Source organism: Antechinus flavipes, chromosome 5, assembly GCF_016432865.1.
Source record: "Antechinus flavipes isolate AdamAnt ecotype Samford, QLD, Australia chromosome 5, AdamAnt_v2, whole genome shotgun sequence".
NCBI classification, from domain to species: domain Eukaryota; kingdom Metazoa; phylum Chordata; class Mammalia; order Dasyuromorphia; family Dasyuridae; genus Antechinus; species Antechinus flavipes.
In genome coordinates, this window is record NC_067402.1 from 145,878,788 (window position 1) to 145,906,284 (window position 27,497).

The 27,497-nt window shown below is 33.3% G+C and overlaps 1 protein-coding gene across 1 annotated transcript in view; it reads left to right on the forward strand.

The window, feature by feature from the left end:
* The first annotated feature begins 23,920 nt into the window (after positions 1-23,920).
* Positions 23,921-27,497, forward strand: part of RELN (reelin) — a 389,961-nt gene continuing 386,384 nt past the window's right edge. The window contains exon 1 of the mRNA XM_051963196.1: positions 23,921-24,047. Coding sequence (XP_051819156.1) covers positions 23,947-24,047 — 101 coding nt within the window. The 5' untranslated portion in view covers positions 23,921-23,946. The remainder of the gene's footprint in view (positions 24,048-27,497) is intronic.

Below are 27,497 nucleotides of genomic sequence, written 5' to 3' on the forward strand. Positions count from 1 at the left end.
TTCTACCTATCAATCATCTATCAATTTATCTATTTTGTGTGTGTGTGTGTGTGTGTGTGTGTGTGTATGATGTGTGTGTGTGTGTGTGTATATATATTATATATATAGCCTTAATGATTAAAGTTGTTCTTGTGTGTTACAGTAGGGAATTTATCTTCCTTGTGAAATATTCTCTTTTCATTGACTATGTTGATAATAGTTGCAAATGCTATTCAATATATTCTGTGACCTGGCTATTTAAGCATATAGTGCTTGTGGTGATCTTCTTCCCAAATGCAGCCAGGTGATGAAAGTTCAGATCTTTTATTATCTCCAATATAGCCCGGTTAGCTTAGAGGCCTATCTCTCTGCTTGGTTCCAAGAGCTCTTGCTGCTTTGTCCTTTGCTTCTGCCTCTGCTTTCTTCAGCCTCCAGAGCCAGTACCAAGTTGAATCTGTCTTGCCTTGAAGAGAGGGCTTCTGGCGTAATTCTGCTGAAATCCCGACTTGTAGCTTCTTCACTCTGAAGAACTTCTTTGACTGGCCCATTGAAGCTCTATTTATGCTAGTGCTCTCTGGCCCAAAGAGCTTCAAGGGAGGTGTGAACTCATTGAACTCCAATGAGTAAAGGTGTGAACACAAGACTTGTATTAATTAGTTCTACTTAGTACCTTGTTTCAGGTTCTGCCCAAAACATCTTCTTGTAAGATTAGATCAACTCTAATTAGTTAGCAGTTAGTAAGGATTCCAACAAGTGCTAATTAAAATAAAATCAATATAAAATAGCAAACTTTCTATGACAGCATTTCACATATGACTGCTGTCTCATCGTTACTATGTAAGGAAATCAGAAAAATTATCCATATGTACATTGCAGTGTTTCTATACTTAATAGAATAATGATTTCATCAGAATTGGTCCTTTATTCATCAATACATATTATAATTATTCTGTATCTTAGTAAATAGTTTCTTCATTTTTAGTGGCAGTTATGAATTTTATGAGTTAAAACTTTATTCCTGGTTTTATTATTATGTATTCAGTAATTTTAGGGTGATTATAATTATTTCATAGAATACAATTGTCTATAGCTATTCTTTGAAATGGATAACATAAGATAAAAGTGAGTATTCCATCACTAGGCTTATATTCCATTGATGAGAAAGAAGTTCCATGAATATAAAAATATTTATAGTAGTACTTTTAATATTAGCAAATAATTTGAAACAAAGTAGACACCCAGATATGGGGAAAAGGCTAACAAATAGAGGTAGATAAATATAATATTACAGAATTGTAAGAAACAGTGAATTTGACATATAAAGAGAAACATAGAATGTTCTATCTACATGAACTGACGCAGAACCGAGAAAACTACATAACTACAATGAATACAACAATGTAAATGGAAAGAGCAACCATAAAAAACAACCATAAAAAATTAAAGATTAATGTTAAAAAAAATTACCAAGGAAACTTCACCACACACTTTTGCAAAGGTGGGAAATATGTATGTTGCACATATTTTTAGATTTTTGATGAATTGCTCAGTTTTTTTTTTGACTTTTTTTCTTTAAAAAATATTTGTTATATTGTGGGATGTTACATGAAAGAGGAAGGAGAAGAGTACTGGAGGAAATTTTGATCATATGGAAAATTCAGACAGTAACAAAAATTTATTTTTTAAGAGGAAGTAAGCAGCTAGACAGAAAATTTTCAGTACCCATGCATATAGATTGGGAAAGTTAGAGAAATAACTTGAAATGAGTTAAGTATATGTAGACTAAATTAAAGAAATGTTACTATGACTTTACAGTTATATTATATCTATTATGAAGGCCACTTTCTATTATAGCTTTTTATTTACAAGCTATATGCATCGGTAATTTTTCATCATTGCCCGAATAGCAAAACCTTTTGTTACAATTTTTCCTCTCCCTCCCCCAGATGGCAGGTTGACCAATACATGTTATATATGTTAAAGTATATGTTAAATACAATATATGTATACATGTCTATGCAATTATTTTGCTGTACAAAAAGAATCAGACTTTGAAATAGTGTACAATTAACCTGTGAAGGAAATAAAAAATGGAGGTGGACAAAAATGGAGGGATTGGGAATTCTATGTAGTGGTTCATACTCATTTGAGGGCCACTTTTTAGAAAGGAGTTGAACAAGTCTATTTATAAGGTCTTAGGTTGCATTAAAAGAATTTCAGTAAAAAAGGTGAGAATCTCTCCACATTCTCCCTTTGTCCAACCCATCTGTACTTTTCTTTTGGGGAACCTCATTTTGAAAAGAACTCAAAGAATTCAGACAAACTAAAGCAAAACTTCTTAAACTGTGAGTTGCTACCCAAATGGGGTTGAGTAACTTGAATATGAGGGTTGTGAAATTATGTTTCAGTAAATGTTTGATTGTTATGCTCATTTTCGTAAATCTATGTATATGTCATGTAAAAATTTCTTGGGTGAAAATGCGGCAAAAGTACAAAAACTTTAAGAAGCCTTGAGCTTAGAAAACATCTAAGAAATATAAGAAATAGGAGGTAGTTAGCCCCCTGAAGACTTAGGGAATAACCTAAGAAGTGTCTTTCTTTAAGTATTTAAAGGCACTGACCAGTGGAAAAGAGATTCAGCTTTTGTGGCTTTACCCCAAGGGGCAGAATAAAAAGCCTAGGTAGAAATTACAAAGAAGTAGATTAAAACTTTAGGAGAGAAGAGAAAAATGAACAATTAGAGCAATCCCAAAGTGCAATGATCTGTCTTAGCATCATTCAACTGTCAGTCTGTATGCTTTATTAGGTATCATTGTGTGCCAATACTAAGTGCTGGCTAAAAGTTCCTGCCCTCAAGAAACTCACCATTTAATGGAAGCCTTCACATAGTAGCCAGATTTTCTGGTGTATTCTTAAAGGGGCAATTAGTCATCTGCAAGGTAGACTAGATGATTTCTGAGGTCATTTCTATTTTGGAGATTCTGTAATTTGTACATGTCTTGAATGAAATAGTAGTAAAAAGTATAACATATCTATCTAATGTATCTATGTATATCTGTATCTAATGTATCTATTTAATATATGTATGTAATGTAAAGTGTCTGTTCTAATGTAACAATGACTATTCTGTTTCTCTTTTCCCCCCTTCCTCCCCACTTAAGAGTCATGTGTGTTACATCTCATCCCTCTCGGGGTTCCTAGGTGTCTATTTTCTGTCACTGGTTTAAGACCCTATTGATTGTGCTCCCTCAATTTTTGGTGCCCCAGTACAGAGTAACCACATAATAGATTAATTTTTATAAAGGTATATTTACTTCAAATGTATAGGAAAAATGAAAAGATATTCCCCTGTCCATAATTAACAAAGTCTCCAGAGAGCAAAGGATTAGGGTCATAGTTTTACTCAGTTTCTATATAGCATACTCTCACCAATTTCCAAATCTAGAACCTTTCTCAGTTTGTATCCCAGTATTCTTGCATCTCTGCTGGCTTATCAGCAACATCTGTCTTGGAATCCTAGTTCCAAGGTTGCCATGTCTCTGTATTCAGTTCTAGGGACTGCCACCACCTAGGAGTGAAAAAAAGACAAAGAAAATATCCCCAAATTCTGTAATATTTGGGCTAGCTTTCTGGAGGTTCTCTAGGAAGGGCCTTGGTCTCAGCAGGATAGACACCAAGAGAGTGGACAAGAATAGAGTCCAAAATCTTTATTGTCTCTTACATTGTCTGTGTCTGTCATAGTCTGACCCAGTCTCCTTCAGCAGTCTGATGGTCTGCCAGTCTCAATCAGTCTCAGCCCTACTCTGATTTTGTCTCCAGTTTAAATATCCTATTACAATTACATCATTACAGTATATTGAGTATGTATGAACTAGAGAACTATTATATCACCATGCTAAGTTCTAAGTATATATGTGAACTAGAAAACAATCATCTCATCAGTTCTACTGAGTTAACACCTTGTTTCAAGTATACTTCTCCAGAAATACTGTCCTCTACAAAATCCCAAAGCCCATTTCTCAGAGCCATGGTCTAAAGGAAATCTAAAGGTCTAAAGGAAGTCTAAAGGTCTAAAGGAAGAAGGGGAAGATAACTTTTTCCCTTACCTCTAGCTGAATGCATGAAGCTTATGCTGATGTGAACAAGACTTTCAGTCCTTATATGCTGCTGGAAAGATAAAGACTTTCAGTTTAAAAGATATAGTTCTTTCTGACTATATAGACAGTGAAAAGTGGTTATTCTTACACATGTAATAGGTAAACACAGAATATTTTCTCCCAGAAGCAGATCTCTGCTATGTCCCACATGGGTAGCTCCATTTTATGTGATATGGGCATGTGCAAAGCCCTGGAATAGATAGATAGATGAATGGATGTGTATATATGTTGTGTGTACGTACAAACATACACATATATGTAAATTCAGTTTTTCTATTGCATCTGACTTTTCCAACTCCCATGAACCATATTATTCATAGAGTTTTCTTGGCAAAGATACTAGAGTGGTTTGCCATTTCCTTCTCCAGTGGGTTAAGGTAAACAGTCTCTGATTTGCCTGGCAGGTGACAGACTATACTGGGAAGGGGAATTTTCTCATTGGTAGATTCCCTTGCTAAGAAAATCACAAAGCTGGTCCAAAAAGAGAGCAATTTTTATTTTTTTTAAATAACTTTTTATTGATAGAACCTATGCCAGGGTAATTTTTTACAACATTATCCCTTGCATTCACTTCTGTTCGGATTTTTCCCCTCCCTGCCTCCACCCCCTCCTTCCCTTCACCCCCTCCCCCAGATGGCAAGTAATCCTTTACATGCTGAATAGGTTACAGTATATCCTGGATACAATATACGTGTGCAGAACAGAACAGTTTTCTTGTTGCACAGGGAGAATTGAATTCAGAAGGTATAAATAATTCGGGAAGAAAAACAAAAATGCAAGCAGTTTATATTCATCTCCCAGTGTTCTTTCTTTGGGTGTAGCTGGTTCTGCCCATCTTTGATCAATTGAAACTGAATTAGCTCTCTTTCTCGAAGAAATCCACTTCCATCAGAATACATCCTCAAACAATATCATTGTTGAGGTATATAATGATCTCCTGGTTCTGCTCATTTCACTTAGCATCAGTTCATGTAAGTCTCGCCAGTCCTCTCTGTATTCATCCTGCTGGTCATTCCTTACAGAACAATAATATTCCATAACATTCATATACCACAATTTACTCAACCATTCTCCAATTGATGGGCATCCATTCATTTTCCAGCTTCTAGCCACTACACACAGGGCTGCCACAAACATTTTGGCACATACAGGTCCCTTTACCTTCTTTAGTATCTCTTTGGGGTATAAGCCCAGAAGTAAAATTGCTGGATCAAAGGGTATGCACAGTTTGATAACTTTTTGAGCATAGTTCCAAATTGAAGAGAGCAATTTTTATTGTCATTAGTCCAGATGTATTTTTGACATGGAATAAGATACCTAGAAGGGTTTTAAAGATCTTTTGGTCCTACTCTTCCTTGGCAGATGTGGAAACTGGTTTAGAAATTTGTTGAAAATCACTCAAAGTATATATGACAGTTGCTGCCAGGATTATATATATATAAAATCCTATTTGCCATTTAAAGCTTTTCATGGCCTTACTCCCCAAGATTCCCTTCCGGTCTTACATAGTACTCACCATATGCTTTGATCCAGTGACACTGACCTCTTTGCTATTCCACAAACAGCTCTCCTAGCTCTGGAACTTTTGTCTGACTTTCTTATTCCTGGAAAGTTCTCCTTCCTCATCTCTATCTCCTGACTTTCCTATCTGTCTCCACATCTCAACTAACATATCGTTATTTAAAGGAAAGCCTTTTTTCAACTCTTAATTCTAAAGCGTCCATCTGTTCATTATTTCTGATTCATCCTGTATATAGCTTGTATGGCATAACTGTTCAATTGCTACTTCCCCCTTTTGATTGTGAGCTACTTAAGGGTAAAGGTTGTCTCTTGGTTCTATTTGTATCCTCAGCTCTTACAATGCCTGGAATATAGTATTTTTCCTTCTTCCTTCTTGACAAAGTCCATCAGGAGGTGATATCTTTGACAAGGGAGTCCCGAAACTCTAAAACTCCTTGAAGGACAGATTCTTCTTGAATCCTGTCTCGGTAGGGAACCCTGCCTGAGAGAAACATCCTAATAGCTTCATTCTGTTTTCTTTAGAGAAGGGTACCACCCCACATTGATAACACTCACTAAAGTGAAAACACTCACCTTAAGCTTCCCATTGAATTAAAGAGACTCATTCAATTCTATTCAAATTCAACTCAAGCTGTATCCAGCCCTTCAAGAGCTACTACCAGCTTGTAGCCAAGGCTTCCAGGGGTCCTCAAACTTTTTAAATAGAGAGCCAGTTCTCTGTCTCTCAGATTGTTGGAGGGCCGGACTACAGTAAAAACAAAAACTTTATTTTGTGGACCTTTAAATAAAGAAACTTCATAGCCTTGGGTGAGGAGGATAATCATTAATTTTAATTAATTAATTAAGATTAATCAGCTGCTGCATCTGGCCCATGGGCATAATTTGAGGACCCCTATGAATGAGCCAACTTTAAGTTCAGTCCTTGAAGAGGACTTAACATGCCATGCCATGCCATGTTATGCCAAGGAAACCTCTGCCTGCTGAAATAATAATCTCTTTCAGCATTACTATCTCTTTATCTCCCTCACCTATTTCCTTAATAAGGCTTTATTTCTGTCAGGATTTCTCTAGAAATTCTCTCTCTCTCTGCCAGGATTCCTCCACTACTTTACTCCCCTGTCAGGAGGGACCTTGTTACTAAGGAGTTCAGCCTTTTTATTCATGCATAACAAAGACTGACTTCCCAATGCCAATAATAAACTTCTTTTTATCAGTTTAGCTTTTGGGGTTCATTACAAAGGACCTCTGTGATGCCAAAAGGGGGCTCCCACAACTCCCTATCTTGTGCTGGATCCCTAAGGGGACTTAAGGGAGCCAAAACTCTTCATTTTGTTCCCTGAATCCCAAACCAGCCACTTACCTCATCATTTAACTCCCTGAACACCAGGAACCCTAATCTCATCATTTTGGTTCCCTGACCATTCAGAATCCTGAAAACTAGATCTCATCATTTGACTTGCAAATGAATCAAAATGAATTAGATTTAACTGAAAAAGGGCTATCCTCACTCTTCCAAAATCATCAGATTTCAGTGGCAAGACATAGGTCAAGATAACTGGCCACAGCTCCAGATGTAGTGAAAGACCTTGGGATTTTTAAACTAAGGTCTTTTCCATGTCTCATTTTGTCTGAGGCAATACCCATTCAGTGATTAAAGATTAGGTAAGAATTCAAACAAAAGATTTACCTTAAAAAAATCAATTTGGGAGGAAAAAACCTTCAGAGTTTCTAGCCAAAACAGAAGCACTTGCTATTTATACTCATTCTGAGACATCAAAATCCAATCATTGATTGTCCACCAAGAAATCCCATCTGGCACATAGTAGACACTTAACAAATCCTTATTGACTGACTGATTCAAACTCTGGTTTTTTTATTCCAATGCTTTTTCCACGTCAATCTTCTTGATGGCTGAACTACATTACAACACTTACTAACAGCACCAAAATTTATTATTTGGTTTTGGTTTTGATGATGGGTAGGAATGAGAGAGATCCCCTCTCTACACAGAGAGCAGGTCAAAATGGGAAAGAATTTGCTAATCCCAAAGTCTGTGGCAAAAAAAAAAAAAAAGAAGAAGAAGAAGTTTCATTTTTCACTAAGTGGCTCTCTCTTTTAGAGGGCAGATTTCTTAATGAAGAAATTTGCAAAGACTGGGTTGACAGAAACCTATTTTATGAGCAAATCTTGGGGGCAGTTTGAATTATCAGACCAGGATCTCCCAATTGAATGAAATTACTTTGAAGTTTTTTGTTTGTTTGTTTGTTTGTTTTTCCAGAATTTAGTATTTCTGAATGGGGATTTGACTACCTGGAAAAATCATTGGGGGGGAGGGGAGTGATTTGCCCTAGATTTCCAATTGAATGATGCCGTTTATCTCTGTCTGGAAAATGTGCCTTCTTCCAGACTCATTGGAGCCTGGGAGACCCTAAATGTTTCTTCTTTTGCAGATCAAAGGGACACAATTTCAGTGATTGTTTTACAGATTAAAGGGGATACAATTTTTACAGAGTTCATCCACATCATTTCCAGATTTTTGTTTTTGCTCTTTGTTTCTCTTTTTTTTTTTCATTTTTAATTAAAATGAATTATCTTGTCAACTACCATTACCTGATATACTTAGGTCTAAAAGAAAACTGCTAGATTAGCTTAATTTTTTTTTCAACAAAGTGACCATTAGCTCATGAAACATCCCTTAAGTGATTTCTTTTTCTGACAATTAGACATTTTTGTTCTACAGTTTTTTTAATATAATGTAAAGGATTTTGAATTATGAAGAGTTTTTTTTTTTTTAATAAAGAATTAGAAAAAGTATAATGATTGAAACAAAAACTTCTGGGTGTTGCTTTAATGAGATGAGTGTAGATCTGGGAAAAAAATCCAACGTAGGACTTTGGAATGGAATGGAAAGACATCAATAAGATGTGTGGTAGAAGTAAATGTAAATAAGAAAAATGAATGAAATCCTCTCTGAAAAGACATGAATATTTTTTTTTTTTTTTTTTTTTTTTGCCTCTCATGACTTGTTTTTCTGGGGTAGAACAATTCATTAGCATTTTTTATTTGTTGTTAAATGTCAGGCCATTTCCTATTACTAAATTTACTTAGTTTGAGGCATTTAGCCCAGTGCTTGGCTGTTCTCTAAGGATCACTTAAGTATCAGCTGTAAATCATCTGCTCATCCTCACTGACAATGAATATCCTTAAACTGGCTAGTGCATTATGCCTCAACCATTGTACATAAACCCTATTGTGGGAAGAATTGTGTTCAGCCTCTGGGGGAAAGATGCAAATTGGAGGGTGGATTCCCATCTCCTTGTGCAAGACCTTACATGTGTTCATTCTGTTATGAGTAATTGAAATTGTGTTAATAAGTCTCCATACATTCAAGTAAAACTATACTTTATCTCTTTATGAAGGAGGAGGGGGAAAGAAAGACTGTAACCACTAGATTAATTTCATGTCATTTAAATAAAGGTTGTAGATAAAATTGTGAATAGAAATTTAGTAATTACAATGTTTAATAAAATATAAACATACTTTTTATATAGAAAAGTCCTCTTAAAATAAGTCATGAATATTCAGATTTGAATTCTGTCTCTGATACTATAGTCGATGTGATCTTGGGCCTTAGTTCTTTATCTGAACTTTAGTTTATTTAACAGTAAAATAAATAATCTGAACTTTTTGATTTTTAATTTTTAATTTAGTCTAAGTCATATCCTATGATCACAGTTCTACCTAACTTTGCTTGACTAATCTTAACATTAATCAATTTGTTTGATAATTTTAAATTTTGGGGGAAATGGTTTGCTAAGTAGTGTTGAAATTCATCTACTTGTTGATATTTAGTGGTAGTGATATTATAAATTTCTACTCTTTTAAGATTTATGGTAGCTATGGATTTTGGAATCATTAAGAATTTCAGTGTCGATTTTAGTGATATTTGTTAAATTAAAAACTACAAGTAGATTCAAAATATCATGAAAAACATTATTAGAGTCAATGAGTTGTCTTTCTTTATCAGAATGCACTTAGCCAGCAATCCATGATTTTGTCAGAATACTCACTCGCTTTTCCAATGAAAGTAATCACCCCTATCTATATTAATTGATAATCACCATGAGTTTCTGGGACTGAAAATTTTATTACCTATTTTGGGGGAGGCTGTTGGCAGCTGTCCTAAGCCTAACTATTGGCATGGCACAAAAGACTGATGACCCACAAAAGGAAAAAAAAAGTTATTTCCCTTATAAAAATACACTTGCCAAACCTTAGGGCAAGGATATATGTTGATTATTCTGGTACTGATTCAATTGAACTCCAGACTTCCATTTCATTTCCCATTTTCTCCATGGAAATGGTACTTGAACAGTGATAAGCAGTTGCATAAAGTAGAAAAATCTTTCAGTTCTGAGGAGACAGGGTACTCCTTTTGTTTTTAATTTACTTTTTTTTTCAATTAACAATTACTTATTTTCTTTCTTTCCCTTCCACTCCACCCCTTGACTAAAAAAAAAGAAGAGAAAAAACCATTATAACAAATGTGCGTAGTCATTTCCAAATTGACCATGTCCAAAACCATTTGTCTCATTTTGTGTTGTGAGTCCATTACTTCAGACCACAGTCTGAAGTAGGTAATATGTATTGTTATTGGTCCCGGGAAATTGTAGTTGGTCATTTTATATGCTCATGCCTAGGATGCCTATGACCATGTTACTAGTGCAAATCCTTCTTGTTATGCTTGAAACAAAGAAACCTTTGTCCTTTAGCTGCTTAGGTGGTAAGAATTACTGGTCAACAATATCTCTCTAATTACCCATGTCTTGTAATACAATCTATTACACAATCAAGGAACTTCTTTCTTGAAATTCCATCATTGACCCATCCAGCAGGTCACCTACATGTGGGTCTCGAGGTGGACAATGCCTGTAAGGCTAATGCCTGTAAAGGAATGGGGTTAGAAATGAGGAGGGAGACGAGTTGAGGTGGAGCAAGGTCTCATTTATTTAACGAAAAGGATCTTAGTTATATATGATTTGACTGCATGTGTTTTCTGGGTGGGGGGTTGCAATGTAAAGAGAAGAATGTCAGACCACAGGTGTGGTTGACATCCTGGGGCATACTCGTTATCTAGTTCCTGGGCGGAGATGGCCAATTTCCTGGGACACACATTATCTTGTCTCAGGAATTTAGAATGTATTGTTTGTTCACAATAAGGTTATAGCTAACCGTATCAGAGTTTACGCACAGGTAGTCACGTTCTTCTTGGCTCTTTGTTTCCTGTCTCGAAAGTCCATAGTTGTAAAAGTCCATAGTTGCAAAAGTCCACATTCTTATCACTTGTTATTTTCTTCTTGAGAGGGTGGGGTGCCCGTAGGCACTAAGGTATAGGAGAGTCTTTTATACATGGTTTCTAGCACATCATAGCATCTGCTCAAACCATATAATGTTCACAGACCTGGTACAGTCCAGCATAACCATAGCTCTGGGTTTGCCAGCTTCACAAGTGGTAGATTTACTGTCCATCACCAAATGAATGCTTTGAGACCTTTCCAGTGTTGTGGGACTACCATTCTTTTCTTTCATTGGCATGGTGTCAAGTAGGTATTTTTTAAAATTGATAGTTGTTCATCTTGGAAATTCCCCCTTAGCTATACCTTACCTTGTCCTACTGTGTGCCAGATACTTTTTTATGCTCTATATTTTCGCTTTACTATTTATCTCTCAGATTTTCAGAAATTTGTTGGATTTAAAACTGAAGCTAGATAAATCATTACAGGTCAGTGATTTAACCTCTAGACAAATCCAGGATAGGACCTTTGATAGAATCTCACATGACCCACTGTGAAAATGGCTTCTCTTTCCTATTAGACAGCAAAGAATTAGACTTTTTTATGTAACCTTTTAAAAGAAAACATGTTTGCTCTTATATGTGACTTACTATCAAAAACACTTTAAGAAACAGCTTCTAATTTGGTTCTAATTTATACAAAGTAACTGATTTTTGTTCTTTGCAATAGCTAAGAGGTTGACTTTTTTGGTCTATAGTAATTTGTGCGAACAAAGAAAACATTAGCAAACAAGTACAAATACTTGACTTTGAAAATATTCTTAGCCAGCATTCCATTTATTTCTTATTATCTTCACTTTTCTTTTCCCTGACTTCACAAGTCACTGGGTGACATAGTAACATTAGCCAATTTTCTTAGCTTCTTCTCATCTCTCATTCTGGGAGAAAGAAAGAGGTTAATCAAGAAAATGAGGTAAGTGAGACATTCACATTGCTCACTTAAATATTATTTTCTCAAATGATTAGAAAGAAGGAGACTAGTATGCTGGGAAAACTGAATAGAACACTGCTGAAGATAAAACAGATAGATAAGGATGGTTAATAGCAATGACTCTGGTACTCTATGAGCAGAGGATTGCCAGTGTCTGTCTTAGACTAAATAAGAATCTCAATAATATTATATTCTATGATTTTTCTTTGTGAATATGTATGTGAATAAAGTCACAGTGTTGGACTAAAGTTTTAATGACTTGATTTGGAGATGTGATTCTTGATCTCAGAGAAGACGATATCATTGGAGGTGACCAGCTTTGTAAGTACTAGCTAACCAGATAAGTTTTGAGCGTAAACCCAATAATAAGGTAGGTCTACTATCTGAGAACCAGCTAGATAAGTGTGGATTCATAACCAGAAGATGATCCCAGATGAATATTTGGGTTTGGCTATGCATGGCAATCTATAAACCATTAAAATTCAAAATTTTGCTCTGTAAACCCCTTTTTGCATTTTTATCAATGATGATTGATTAGTGGAAAGAAGATAGAACATGCTATGAATCATATAGTTTAGTCCATCTTAAAATATTAAAACATTTCCTGAATAATCATTGTCCAACAATCAATAAGTTAACACATTACTGAAAAAACTGGACCATATGCATATGGATATTCTAATTCCCATGTTTCAGGTCTCTCCAATCCATATGGCAAAGATTGGCGTAATTTTTTGCATTCCTGTGAACAAGAAGATTGTAAATCTAGACTAGAAGAGACCATACAAATAAGCTAGTCCATCCCCATCGTTTTACAGATTGAGAAACTGATTTGCTTAAGGTCATATCAGTAAAAAAAAAAAAAAAAAATACAAATACAAGCTTAACTTATCGGTTAGTTTATGGTCAGGACTTGAATAATTTCCAGCTTGCAAATACCTGTCATGGCTCATCTTCACTGCCATATATCCTTCAAGAACCAAGGATCATGCCCATATATGCCTGGACATTGAAATAGGATGTTTGGTGACAGAGTGCACTTTTTTATTGTGAAGGTTCTTTGGTGAAGAAGAAGTGTTGTCAGAATTAGTTACTTGATCATCATATTTTGCAATGTTCATGATGAGTGTAAACAAAATATTACCACAAAGGTAATTGCAGCCTTTAAGTCAATATTTGTATAGAATGAAAAGTAGAGAAAATAGTGAAAATTTGACAAGATTTTACAAATCAGTCCATGTTTACTTTGATATCTAGTAACTTCATTTCAAAAGTATATATGGGAAAGATGAAAACAATGTATCAGGATTAAGAAATGAAAGGGGCCAAAGACTACTTAGAAATTTTGAATCTGTTTATCTTTTAAAATTTTAAATACTACTTTTCTAATTACACTTAATGACAATTTAAATATATATATGTGTGTGTGTGTGTGTGTATGTGTATATATATTTAATTTTCAATTTCAAATTTTCTCCCTTTTTTCACTTGCACCCTCCTTGAGATGGCTAGCAATTTGATATAGGTTGTACATATATAATCATACAAAATATTTCCTTTTTATATTATGAAAAAAGACACAGACCCAAAGGGGGAAAAACATGAAAAGAATGAAGTGAAAAAGAATATACTTCAGTCTCTTTTCATACTCCATTGATTCTTTGTCAGAAGGAGGATAGTATTTTTCATGATAACTCCTTTAGAATTGGTTTGGATTATTGTGTTGCTGAGAATAGCTAAGTCATTCAGTTTATTATTATGCAATAATATATAACTACAATAACAATAAACAATACAGTTATAACTGTGTAAATCTGTATATCTTGATTTTATTGAGAGAAGATTAGAAAGCATTCAACATGTAATACATTGTAAACATCACAAAAATGAAACTGATTACATGTAACAAGCAGGAGGGCAACTGGTTGACTCAGGAGATAGAGCACTGGGCTTGGAGGCAGGAAGACATGCGTTCAAATGTGGCCTCAGGCACTTACGAGCTATATAACCTTGGGCCAGTCATTTGACTTTTGCCTCTCGAGAAGGAAATAGCACTTTGATATGCTTCCACCAAAAAAAAAAAAAAAAAAAAAGGAAAATATTGCTATGATATGGTTCATGAGGTCGTAAGAGTCAGACATAATTGAACAAGACAGCAGGCATGAAATGAGTGGTTCCTAAGTAATTTTTCAATAAGTTGTCTGCATAGTTAGATTATCACTTAGTTGGAGCAAAAATCAATATCGACAAATTTTGAGAAAGGATAAGGATGCATAAAATCAAAATAGCTCCAGACTTACCCATTTAAACAAGCTTTTAAATATTAAAAAATGGGGAATGCATAAAAAGTAACCACTTTAAGTATGCTTACCCCCTGTTTCTTAGAGATGTTTCAGAGTAGTACAATAGCAGCCATAATAAGGGGGCCTTAACATCACCAGAAGTTTCTTCATAAGAAAACATATGGTCTCTTTAAAAAGAGAAGGGATGGAACAGTAAAGAAACAGCTTTTGTTTGGAATTCAAATTCATTTGTAAAATATTATGAATGGAAGGATGTGGTAGAACACAACTATAATCGCTGTTATAAGAGAAGTTGAGACTGATAGATCTCTTAAACTCAGGAGATCTAAGGCCAAATTCTCTGAGTAAACAAAAGATATTCACTTTAGAATTCAATGAGAAGCTTAGAATAAAATAGAAAATAACTTACTTCTAACCACTTAGGATATATTAGCCCTATATGGAATTTTCAGATTTTCTTTTAAAATGTCTGATAAAAGATTTTTACTGATGCCTTTTTTAAGAGAGTAAAATGACTTCAATAAAATGAGATGGCAACCTTTCTAGAGGATTTAAGTTTCTTGCATTAATATGTTTTTGTAGTAACTCAAGTTGCTTAGTATCATCTAGCATACTTCCTAGGATGTCCTTTTGAAGATTTGAAATAATACAAAGAACTAAACAATCATTTTAACTTTGAGACTTCCTTTTATATAACACTTTAATTTTTGAAGACTGGACCCTTGAAATCCTAGTATACTTTTATCTGGTTTAATGGCTTCCTATTTGCAGATGTTTGGATTTCTGCATCTCATGAAAAACAAGTGAAGGAATATTTCTACTGACCATGGAAAATCCTTTTCAGAATAAATAAAATTGAGTAGGATATATGTTGAAACTAAATTGCAGAAAATCTATATTACACAATGTTTTCCTTAGGTAGTATATGTGTATGTGATAGAATTGCAATGTGTTTCTTGGAAGTGAGAAATTTTAATTTTTCTTGGTAGAACCTATGTTTCACTTTAGAGATGTGATATTGTGGCAATCCTACTTATATCAATGTGGTTTTAAGGTGTGCATGTTAAGAGCATAGAAAAGATATCTCCGGGGAAAATGGGGTTCATGCAAGGTTTAGTCACAAACTTAAAATAACTGAAGACTTGTCAAGGAAAATGATATCCTGGAAGGCAGAGATATGTGCATCACAGTCTTAAAAGGAATCCTGCAACTTTAGATAAATTAAAGATATCATCCATCTAATCTTCTAGAAATTCAACACTTGAAAAGAAAATCTCTGCCCTAGCTCCTTATTCTTTGTGTGGACCTTTAATGAGATTAAGAGACCAGGAATGTTTATTTGCTACCCATAAAAATGTGGGTAGTTTTTCAAAGGAAAAATAGTCTTTAAAGCACTTTTTTGTTTTTTGGAATGTGAAGTAGAGAGATAAATTACAAGGATTTATTTAATTTTTAAATGGCCTAGGGAAAAATTCAAATGTGAAAAAACCCAACACCTTTACAATGTGATAGTGCAAATCTGACCAAAATGGAAATAGTTATCACTTCTATCACTTCTTGTGGAATCTGAGCACTCATCAAAGATATTCTGCATCCTTTCCCAGAGGGAATAAATCACAAATATAGTCTAGGAGAAACATAGTACGTTACTTCATATTTTCTCCCTTGATATTTTCCAAGTTTTATGTGAAATTTATCCCCTATGTTCTTATTTGGCAAACTGGAGTTCTTAGAAAATACAGATTTAATTTGAAGTTATAAACTATGTGATACCTGAAAAGTGCTCATCTCTTCTTCAGTTAATTTGGGAAAGATACTGCATATGAAAATTTGCTATTTAAAATAATTGACATTGAATTTGAGAATAATTACATAACTAAAATGAAAACCATATTATAGATATAACATTATATATTGTTTGAAACTTTTCATTGCTTTTGACTTTTCTTTTTGACTCGACTTTCATATCTAGTTACTTACTAAGCTTTGTCTGTTCTTCCTGCTAATTTATCTCTATTCTTGTTGCCCTCTCCCTAGTAATAACAATGAAATACTTAAATTGAGTTATGATCTTATCAATGTAGATTTCCTTCAAACAATACAAATTATAATCTATCCATGCCTGCCCATTCTGTATGACTATCATTCATGTTTATTTCATGTTTGCCACTAGAGAACCTTAATATTCTGGGAGTCCTTTTCACTTTCTCTTGATACTATTAGTTCATACCGAAAATAGTTGAAGCACTAGCCCATCTTCTTCTTCGTCATACATTTCTTTGATCCCATCCTTTACTTTGGTTCTTCTTATTTCTTTTATGAACCTCTTTAAGAATGGCTCTCTTACAATCTTTGATAATGTGTTCTTTATGTGTGTATGTACACATTTCACACACACATACACATGACATACTTTTACCTTCTTTGGTGACCAGGAGCCCATCTGTGATTGCAGAATGAGAAGAAGCCCTGCCTACTATTACTAAGGTGGTGGTGGTGGTGGTGGTGGTGGTGGTGGTGGTGGTGGTGGTGGTGGTGGTGGTGGTGGTAGTGGTGGTGGTGGTGGGTGCAAATTGGATTCTTCCCCCAGACAAAACTTTTGAAAACCCTGAATTTCTGTTGTTAAATAGTGTTGCCCTTGGCTGCTACATCTCTCTATTTGCCACATAAGTAAATTATTTGATGACTATGAATACTTCTTAAGGCTTTTTTGATCTCTTCTTCTTCTTCTTCTTTTAAATAGCTTTTTATTTACAAGTTATATGTATGGATAATTTTACAGCATTGACAATTGCCAAACCTTTTGTTCCAATTTTTCCCCTCCTTCCCCCCACCCCCTCCTCTAGATGACAGGATGACCAGTAGATGTTAAATATATTAAAGTATAAATTAGATACACAATAAGTATACATGTTTGGTCTCTTCTTCATGAGAGCTATTTAAATTTGTTCAGCTTCTCTATGAAATTATTGTAATTTGTGCTAATCTTCTTTCTTCCAATCAGATCCTAGTTTCATCATCAATAACTGATTTTCTTACCTTTTGTATTTCTTTTGGCTCTGTATTGATTTTGGTTTTGCATCTAGCAAGTTGACCTGGTTTTACAGAAAGCTGATTAAAGAATACCTCTCATTGTCAGTAATGAATCATTTCTTTTTTGCAAAAATAACTGTTTGATTTTTTTGTGATGTTATTTGTTGCTTATCATGTTTTGTGTCTTGTAAATCTTTTATTGAAATTATTCGTGGCATAAAGATTTGAGACTTTTACATGGTCCACAAGGCATTGGTCACTCTTATTTTTATTCCTAAAATATACATATGACATTTATGCAAATATCATTTATATATATACACACACACACATATGTGTGTATACACACATACACACACACACACATATACACACTCATATATCCCATCCCTACTATTACCTTAACGTTACTGAGTATTTATCATAATATACAGTGATTTAATTTAGGAATTCTTATCAAGTTCTTTGTGGAATTTCTCTATACTCCCCTTCCCCCCCCCCTTATCTCTAGCAACAGGTATAGTGGGTTAAACTGTATTTTTTTTCCTTGGTGGTATTTTTAAAAATAATTGTCATGAGAAGTACAAAGTAAGAAGAGCAAATATCCTTCAAAATTATGTTTCTTGTTGCCTTTCTATACATAAGCATAGCTTTACAAAAGCTTTTTGCCCACTCTGAATGAGTTTATTTTTTCCATTTATATTGATCTCATTTATTCTTCAAGGTCCAGCTTAAATACTATTTCCTCGATTAAACCCAAACTGTCTATTGGAGTTCACATTGATATATTCCCTTCTCTTAATTTTTTTCTTGCATTTATATCCAATACTACAGTTAGTCCTTAGCTTTTCTTTAATCTTCCATATATATTAATTTTCCCAACCTTATTAAAGTATAAACTCCTTAAGAGCAAAAGGTATGTTATACTTCTATTCTATCACAATGGTTATCACAAAATCTTTGTCCAATAAATGCTGATTGATTGATTTAATTGATTGTTAATAGTAAAACACTTAGTTTTCTAATGGCTAATGACCTGGTAAACTAGTATCCCTAATTTTTTAAAAAAGCATTAATTCATAGGAATAGTATAGTTTCTAAGAGAACCTCACTAATATGAGCAGAATAGAGAATTTCTAAGAAAATATTGTGCTTAGTTATTTGGTAGTCTTTATGAATAGTAGTTTAAGGAAAAAGACCCATTCCAAGTTTGAGATTTGAAAATTTCAACTTTTAATGCTGACTGTATAATAATTCCTAGGACAATAGTAATGCAAATACTTTTACCTTTGGTTCCTTGTACAACTAAATTCTATATAACAAGCTAGACCTCAGTAAGTATTTGGAATAGAAGTTCTCACTTGTCTGCTCCCCCAGAGTGATGATTTCTGATGTATCTAGCCATGAAAGGATGTAAGCTAATAGAGAATAATCCATAAGAATTTTTTTTCTAAACATCCTGGCTAGACATTAACTCACTTTCTCAGAAGTGATTTGAAGAATGTGAGAGATGTATTCTTTAAAAACAACAACCCAGTAATAAACTCATTATGATGTTTTCATTCAGTTTACTCTCCACAAAATTTTGATTTTTCATTTTAACCCAGGATCTCCTTTTTGGTTGTGAAACTGTGATTTAGGACTGACTCATAGAGAAGTGACAACCACTGAGTCACCAGCTGCTAGTCCTCCTGCTACACCCTAGGTTTTCCTTGTGGGTGTCTCATCTACACTAAGCCTGTGGTTTCTGTGACTTGACAAGTTACATCTCAGTATGTGTTTGAAAATAACTTGGTTGAATTCACAGGGTCATTAGAGTGTATTAAAATATAGAGTTGTAGCATTTTAAAATTTGTCTCTATTTTTAGGGTAGTATTTTAAATCCTGAATAATTTGCTGAAGTAGATCTATTTTTGTTGTTGTCAGAATGGTCTGCACATTATTGTTTCTCTATTTTATAATAGTTTTTTACATGAGTCTAATATTTAGAGCTGCAAAGAACCTTAAATATTTTCTAGCCTGACTCCTCATTTTATAGTTGAAAAAACTGAGGCCCGAGAGATTGTGATTTATCTTTCACCTTTTAAAAAGTAAAATATTTTAACAACTGACATAAATAAGGTTTCAAGATCTGCAAGTACTTTCATGTTCTGTCATATGAAGTTTTCATTCTACAACTCACAATAATCCTGAAAAATAAACATTACAATTGCATATTTTATCTTCAGTTTACTCATGAACAAACTGAGGCTGAGAGAACTAAAAAGACTTTTCCTTGATCACATAACTAATAAAGACCACAAACAATTTTTGAATTCAAATGGTCTTGATTCCAAGTCTCACATTATATTAAGCCATGTTATGCCTAGAAATATTTAGTAATCACATCAAGGTCTTCTGTTTCCAGTCATGAAAAATTATGTAAGACCTAATAAATACACACATAAAATACTATTAAATTCCACAATATTATTTTTTCTATTTAAAGTAACAATGCACTTAGCAGTTACTGTTTCAATTGATATCCCCCCTCAGTTTCTCTTCATGTGAAAAAGGTGTAATATTATGTCTTTTTTCCCCTGAGTGTCCTATCAAGTTGCTGTGATGATAAAATAAGATTGCATGTGTAAAACATTTTGGAAAACATTGAATGCTAGGTATTAAGTATTCCTATTATTATTTCAATCAAAGCTTATCCCAGACTTTTTATGGCAATTTATCAGTGCTATTTTTGACTTTCTCCCTAATATTAGCCAGGAACCATACCAAATCTACTCTAATAAACTATATTTCCCTATAGCTAAAATAAGATGAGTGTAAAAGATTTTACAAGTTCAAAAACTTATTTACCTCTATTGTAATACTAAAAGCTAAACAAAACATTTAAAATTTCCTAGAATATAATTTGAAATTATATTAATTTGTTTTAGGATGTTGCTTTCATTCACAAAAAGTTGGGCAAAATAATATCAGATAAGTTATCTTGATTTTTTTATTAATCGGTTGTTAATTCTCCATTTACATTTTTGATACTGGCAATAAAAATCTAATATACTGGTACAAAACTATTCAATAGCATTATACATAATGCTATTCAAAAAGTTGCAATTCAAATAAATACTCTAACCCTTTAAAGTGACTTATCCTAAACCAGATATGTAATAAGCATTAGGTATTAGGTATAGAATTTGAACCAAGAACTCCTGACTCTTCTTTTATTTATCATTTCTTCATAGTTCTTTATTCTACATCCCCATGGCAGGTTTTATAGGTTCTTTCCAACTCTAAATGTGTGAACCTATGAATCTCTAATTAGCCCCCACTGTTATACTTGACCTTAAATACCCAAGACCATTAAAGGAAAGGACAAGTTATTTAAATGATAAATTTTAAATAACATTTATGTGGAACAGGCAGTGTTCTTTTGAATGAGAACAATTCAGGGCTAGAGCTGTATGTTTTGTGGAATCCATTAATATTTAGAAACCTGTTCTTACATCCCAAGAGGCAACATGATGTTGTGTAATGAATAATGATTTAGAAGATCTGGGTTCTAAAGCTGTTTTTTCCACTTCTACTGGATTCTGCTACACACTCTGCTTTAACAGGATACTACACCCCATGATTTAATGAGAAAATAGAAGCCATCCATTGGTTTCCGCTTTTCAACTCTACACTTAACTACAACATCTAATACAGGATGACTTTGTACGCATTACTGAATTGAATAGCATTTTAATTGAATAAGATATATAACCATATCCAAGTCACTTAACGTTTATTAATTAGAGACATTTAAAAATATGCTATTTTCTTTTCAGTTAAGTAGTACTTATCCTTCCCCCTTTCCCTCCCTCCCATTGGAATAACAAAAAACGAAACCCCTGCAATGAATATGAATAGTCAAAGTAAAATAAGATTTTACCTTTAATGTATTTTTAAAATATTTTTCTCCTTCTATATCTTGATTTTATTACCTCTCTATTATGTGAATAGCATGCTTCATGATTGATTTTTGATAGTTTTGTATTTGGCCATTGCATTCATCAGAGTTCTTGCGTCTTTTAAAATTGTTGATTTTGACAGTATTGTGAATATTTTATAAATGATTCTTTTCATTCTACTTAATTCACTCTGCATCAGTTCATACAAGTATTCCCAGGTTTCTTTAAAAATGTTCCTTTTTATCCTTACTTATATCTCAACAGCATTCCATTATATTTATATACTACAATTTCCCTATCCATACCTGAATTGATGTATACCACTCTAGTTTCCAGGAGTTTTTGCCACTCCCAAAATTCCTACTATACATTTTTGTATATATGTGGCCTTTTCCTCTTTCTTCTCTTTGAAGTATAAGACTACTAGTAGTATCTCTGACTCAAAAGGTGTACCGTTTTTTGTATTATTTGTAGATGTAATCCTTCAGTGCTATCAAGTATGGCTAACCAATTCTTAGTTCTATCAACAGCAGATGGTGCCTTTTTATTTTCCTTTTCTTGTCAATTTAGTCAATCTGATGTGTGTGCAATAGAATTTCTGAGTTGCTTTAATAGTTTTCTAATTTTTGGTGTTTCAAAGTATATCTGTTTCATTGGCAATCAATAGCTTGAATTTCTTCTCTTAAAAAAAACTACCTTGTTCATATGCCTTATCCATTTATCAGTTAAAGGATGGTTTTCTTCTTAGAATTTGAATCAGTTCCTTATGTATTAGAAGATCCCTCTATCAGAGAAACTTGCTACAAATATTTCCTCTAATTTATTGGCTTCTTTTCTAACTTCAGCCAACTTAATTTTATTTAAGCAAATCCTTTTTAGTTATGTGGATTTGAAATTCTTCATTTTACATTTTGTGATTCTATCCTTTGTCTGGTCGTGAATTCTTCCATAATCCAACAATACAAAAATTGGTTTCTTTCTTTATCCTCTAATTTGTTTATTATATGACCTTTTATGTACAAGCCATATATCCATTTGGACTTTCTCAATATGGTACAAGGTATTAGTATAAATCTAATTTCTGCCAGAACTACTTTCTCATTTTTCCCCAGAAGTTCTTCTAGAACGGCGAATTTTTTTTCCAGTAATTGTAGTCTTTGGATTTCTTGAGCACAGTGAGCCAAAGATAATTTACTTCTGCATGTAATCACTAAGCATTTACAAAATGCTCATTCTGTAATACAAACTATATTAAGAGCAAAGATATAAATGAGAAATAAAATAGTTACTGCCCTCAAAGAATTTAAATGTAAAGAATGATATATTAGAATATATCAAATATATAGAAAGTAGACAAGAACAATAGCACCAAGACATGAAATGGAGGAGTATGTGCAAGGAACATCAAGTATACCCATATGACTGTACTATAGAGACCAGATAGGGAGTAGAATACGAGAAGATTCCAACAATAATAAAGGACCAGGTTATGAATAGCTTTAGATACAAAACAAAGCACTTTATGTTTGATCCTGAAAGTAAGAAGGAACCACTGAAGTCTGTTGAATTTCTGGGTAATATGGTTAAACTTACATTTAAACCTATACTTTAGAAAGATTATTTTGGCAGCTGAATAGAAGATAGATTGCATTAAGCAGATTTGAAGTAGTTAGATTATTGCAATATTCTAGGTGAAAGGTAATGAAGACCTAAACTCAGATTTGAGTTTGGTCTGCATGAAGAAGAAGGTGTATTTAAGAGATATAGAAAGAAACTATAAGATTTGGACACATGTTTAGATTTTGATGGTGAGGAAAAGAGAAGGGTTGGAAATGACACTGAGTCATTTGTATGACTGGAAAGATGGTGGGGTACTTGACAGCAATAGGAAAATTTATGAGGGGACAATTTAGGTAGAAAGAAAATAAATTTTATTTTATATATGTCAATGCCTATGGGACATTCAGTTCAATATGTCTAATGGGCTAGTTAGGGAAATAGGGTTGGAGCTTATGAGAGAGACTAAGGCTGGATACAATTTAAATGTAATCTTGAAAGACATCATTCAAGCTATGGAAATTGGTGAGGTGACCATGTGGGAGACTATAGATAAAAAAGAAAGCTTTCAAGATGTATCTTTTGGGAACACTCACAATTATTGGTCTCTCAATGAAAATGAAACCAAGAAGAGTAGGTAGGTAGATAGGATAGAAGGAGAAATAAGAGACAATTCATGAAAATCCAGAATGGATCCTTAGTTTCTTCATCTATAAAATGTGGATGTTACTCTCTGTCCTACCTACCTCAAATACTTCTTGTGAAGATTAAATTCATTATTACTTATATGCTTAGCAAATTGGATGCTTTTAATCAATGATTATTGATTGATTGATCAAGTAAAATAAAATACATGAAAAAACTTTCAAAACTATAAAGTCTTATAAAATGCAAGATTTTATTTTAAATAGCAAAAATATGTTTTCCATAGTTTAGGAAAGATTTTTAAAATAATGGATTTTTTGTGATTACAGAAAGCAATTCTTTATAAGAAGTGTTGCTTTTATGTGACTAATGGAGAAATCAAAGTCACTTTCAGGTTACAAAATTTAAAAAGTCATGAATGTATTGTTTTAAAATCATAAAATTTTTTTGTTATATTAATACTATGATGCCCTTTTCTTCCCCTTTAGGAATTATGTCAGATCACCAGTTTGGAAACCAGTTTATGTGCAGTGTAGTAGCCTCACATGTGAGTCATCTGCCAACAACCAATCTCAGTTTCGTTTGGATCGCTCCACCTGCTGGCACAGGCTGTGTCAACTTCATGTGAGTTCTGAGATTTACTATTATAGGTATTGGAAGGTGGTCTATCCTTGTCAAAATGCCAGTTACCTTCCCTTCCCCTTTGATGAAACAAAGTTTAATGTCACATCTTCTCATAGCTTGTGTCATATAAATTGCTTAGTATCACACATGATTGATTCCCCACTGTCTCATTATGAGGTGCTAAATCTATGCTTTTGACAGGAAATCTCCCTTCTTTAGGTAGGATTAAAATTTCAAATATGGTGATAGAATTAACATCCAAACAGATTTGGATTTACTAAGCATACTCAAGTTGTTGGGACACTAGAATCATATGCCAAATTAAAATTGTAGAAAGTCAAGGTGACTTATCCTTTGATTAACATATAACATAACCTCTACCTCCATTTATTTTCCAGTTATGCATATTCACAATTAATATAGATGTAATACACAAATGTCATACACATGTACAAATGTATGCATATTGTGTGGTACATGTGTGTTACCTCTAAAATAGCATTCAGTACAAAATAAAACCTAACAAAAAGGTTTTTAAAGAAATACATCTATAATTTCACAATTACTTCCTATTAACTTAGTAAAATATTTCTTACACCCAAGGATGGATAATATTTTATTGTTATTATTTTTCAATTGCATTGTTTTTTAGCCACACTTAAAAGGAGGCACATTAAAAGGAGACGAAAATACCCTTTGCCTGATAATAGGAAAATCTGAAATTATAGAATCATAGCATTTCACAGTTGGAAGGTATCTAAGAAGTCAACTAATCCAACACTTATCTAAATAACGAATCCAATCAATAGCATACTACACAAGGGACCATCTAGAGTTCACATGATGACCTACAGTCATATGGAACTATATAATGGGGCAGCAAAACAGACAGGTATGATTATTTTACTTACATTGAGCCAAATCTACTTTCTTATAATTATACCCAATAGTCCTATCTTTGCCTTCTTGGGTCAATCAGAAATAATCTATTTCTTCCCTGTGCCAGACTTTCAAATTTATATAAACTAATGTTTTTTTTTTCCCACCTAAATCTTTTATTCTCAGATTAAAATCTTTAGGATTTTTTCAATGGATTCTAGTATAGAATCATTTCATATGTCTTCATTGAGGCTACAAGTTCCTTCTTGCCAAGTCTTTTATTTGCCTCTCCAAGGAAAACCTGTGAACCATCTTTCCATTTAACTGCAACTTCTTCCCTTGGTTTATTTATAATAAAAATGTTGGGATTTATATACTTCATTCCTCTAATAATATGTACACTCATTGGTTCTTGGGCATAGATTCTATCTTTTTATCACTAATAGCTAACCAATATTTTATACATGGCCTAGAAATTGTGTGATTCTTAGCATGTTCTCCCCCATTTTGTCACTCTACTACATTTACAACAAAAGTAAGTGACCACACAAAGCAGAATCCTATTTTGTCTCTTTTTTGATTGGCCTGTGCTCTGACAATTTTTTGCTATATGACAGAGTGAGAGACTTGACCTCTGCACCTCAGCTTTCTCCTCTGTAAAATGGGAAAAATATGCCTGTAATACCTATCTCACACGGCTTCTAAGAGGATATAATCAGATAACATGTTGAGTCTATATACATAAATTATATACTTCCTCCAGATTGTCATAGATATTCTATCAGATAGATGAGCTGATGATTTGCAACTATGTATTAGAAATATATTGTTGTCTATTCACAGTCACTATAAACATTACTTTTTCACTGATCCACAATTTTAACCCTATGAAGAGTGTGTTATTTTTAAGTTAGAATTTCTGAATTATCAGAGATGTATAAAAGTGCAATAGACTGCCTTGGGAGGGGTGAATTTTCTCCACTGGAAATTTTCTTTTTTTCTTTTTTTTTTAATTATAGCTTTTTATTTACAAGATATATGCATAGGTAATTTTTCAGCATTGACAGTTGCAAATCCTTTTGTTCCAACTTTTTCTCTCCTTCACCCCACCCCTTCCCCCAGATGGCAGGTTGAGCAATAGATGTTAAATATGTCAAAGTATAAGTTAAATACAATATATGTATACATGTCCCAACTGTTAATTTGCTGTATAAAAAGAGTTGGACTTTGAAATAGTGTACAATTAGCCTTCCACTGGGAATTTTCAAGCAAAGGCTGGACAAACAGATGGTAGATATGATATAATACATTTCCTTTCAGGGATGGGATAGATTAGGTGGCTGCTAATTTTTAAATTCTGTGATATTGTGATTAGAATAGAGATGAAGATATTGTATGCTGAAGTGATTTCTAGCCTCTTTTGAGTAGTGTATATAATGGATTTAAAGTTGTTAAATTTTCTTAGGGAATGGTCATAATCTTTATCTTTATTGGTCCTTTTATTTACTTCCCATTTGTTTAATGGCTTATTTAAATAGATTTAATAGGAATTCCTTCAAATATCTTCTCATTTTTATACTTCTCTTTTGGTATTGATTTTGATCTTTGATTTAACAACTAGATAGTACTAATATACAAATAACTGGAAGCAGAAATGACATACACTAGCGTTCAATAACTTTCTGTCTTTTAACATTATTTGGATAACTTCTGGCTTAGTTAGAGCTCATATACTCTGACACATAATGTTTGGTTTGGGTCTACCATAAACCATCAATATTGACTAAAAGCTTGAAAGTTAGTGAACATTGGATTTTGTCATGAAATCTATCTTTTTAGGCATGCATGTATGTCTATACACACACACATACACACACACACAAATAAAAAACAACTTGAATCAATCTAATTGCTTCAATCCAAATCTTACTGACATCCAACTTCTGCTTGTTTTCCAGGTGAATTTAGAGAACAAAGATTATTTTCTCTCTATATTCCCTATGGTGTTTAACTGAAAAGGAAAGCTAGCCTAACATGAAAACCACATACCTCATACTCTACCCACGATTATGTTCTTCTTCTAGGAAGACTTATACTTCTGTTATGACTACTCCTGGTTCTCTCCCTCCTTCTGCAAAATTATTTAGTTCCTAGTTCATCCTCCTTCTAACCAATATATTTTCAGCATTTCATCCTCCTGTCATAGCTTCAACTATATAAACTTATTTTATTTCTTTCTTACTATCAACATAAAGTCTTGTTTGTTTAAAGATTTGTTTAAAAGATTATACTTTTTATTCATCTGCTTAAACCTTTTGTACATTTTTACTATAAAAACAACCAGTTTTAAATACCCAGAAATGCCTTGATAATCTGCTATGAATAAATGCAAAAATGTCATTTTATCATTGCACAACACAGAAACAAATAAAAATAAGCAGAAATAATTCTACAACCTGATATCATTACTTTAAAAGTTGATACAGAAGAATAGGTTGTTAATTCCTAAACTAAAGAAATTTTTCCCTCCAAAACTTAATTGGTCACTTAACAGTGAAGAAAAACAGAGAC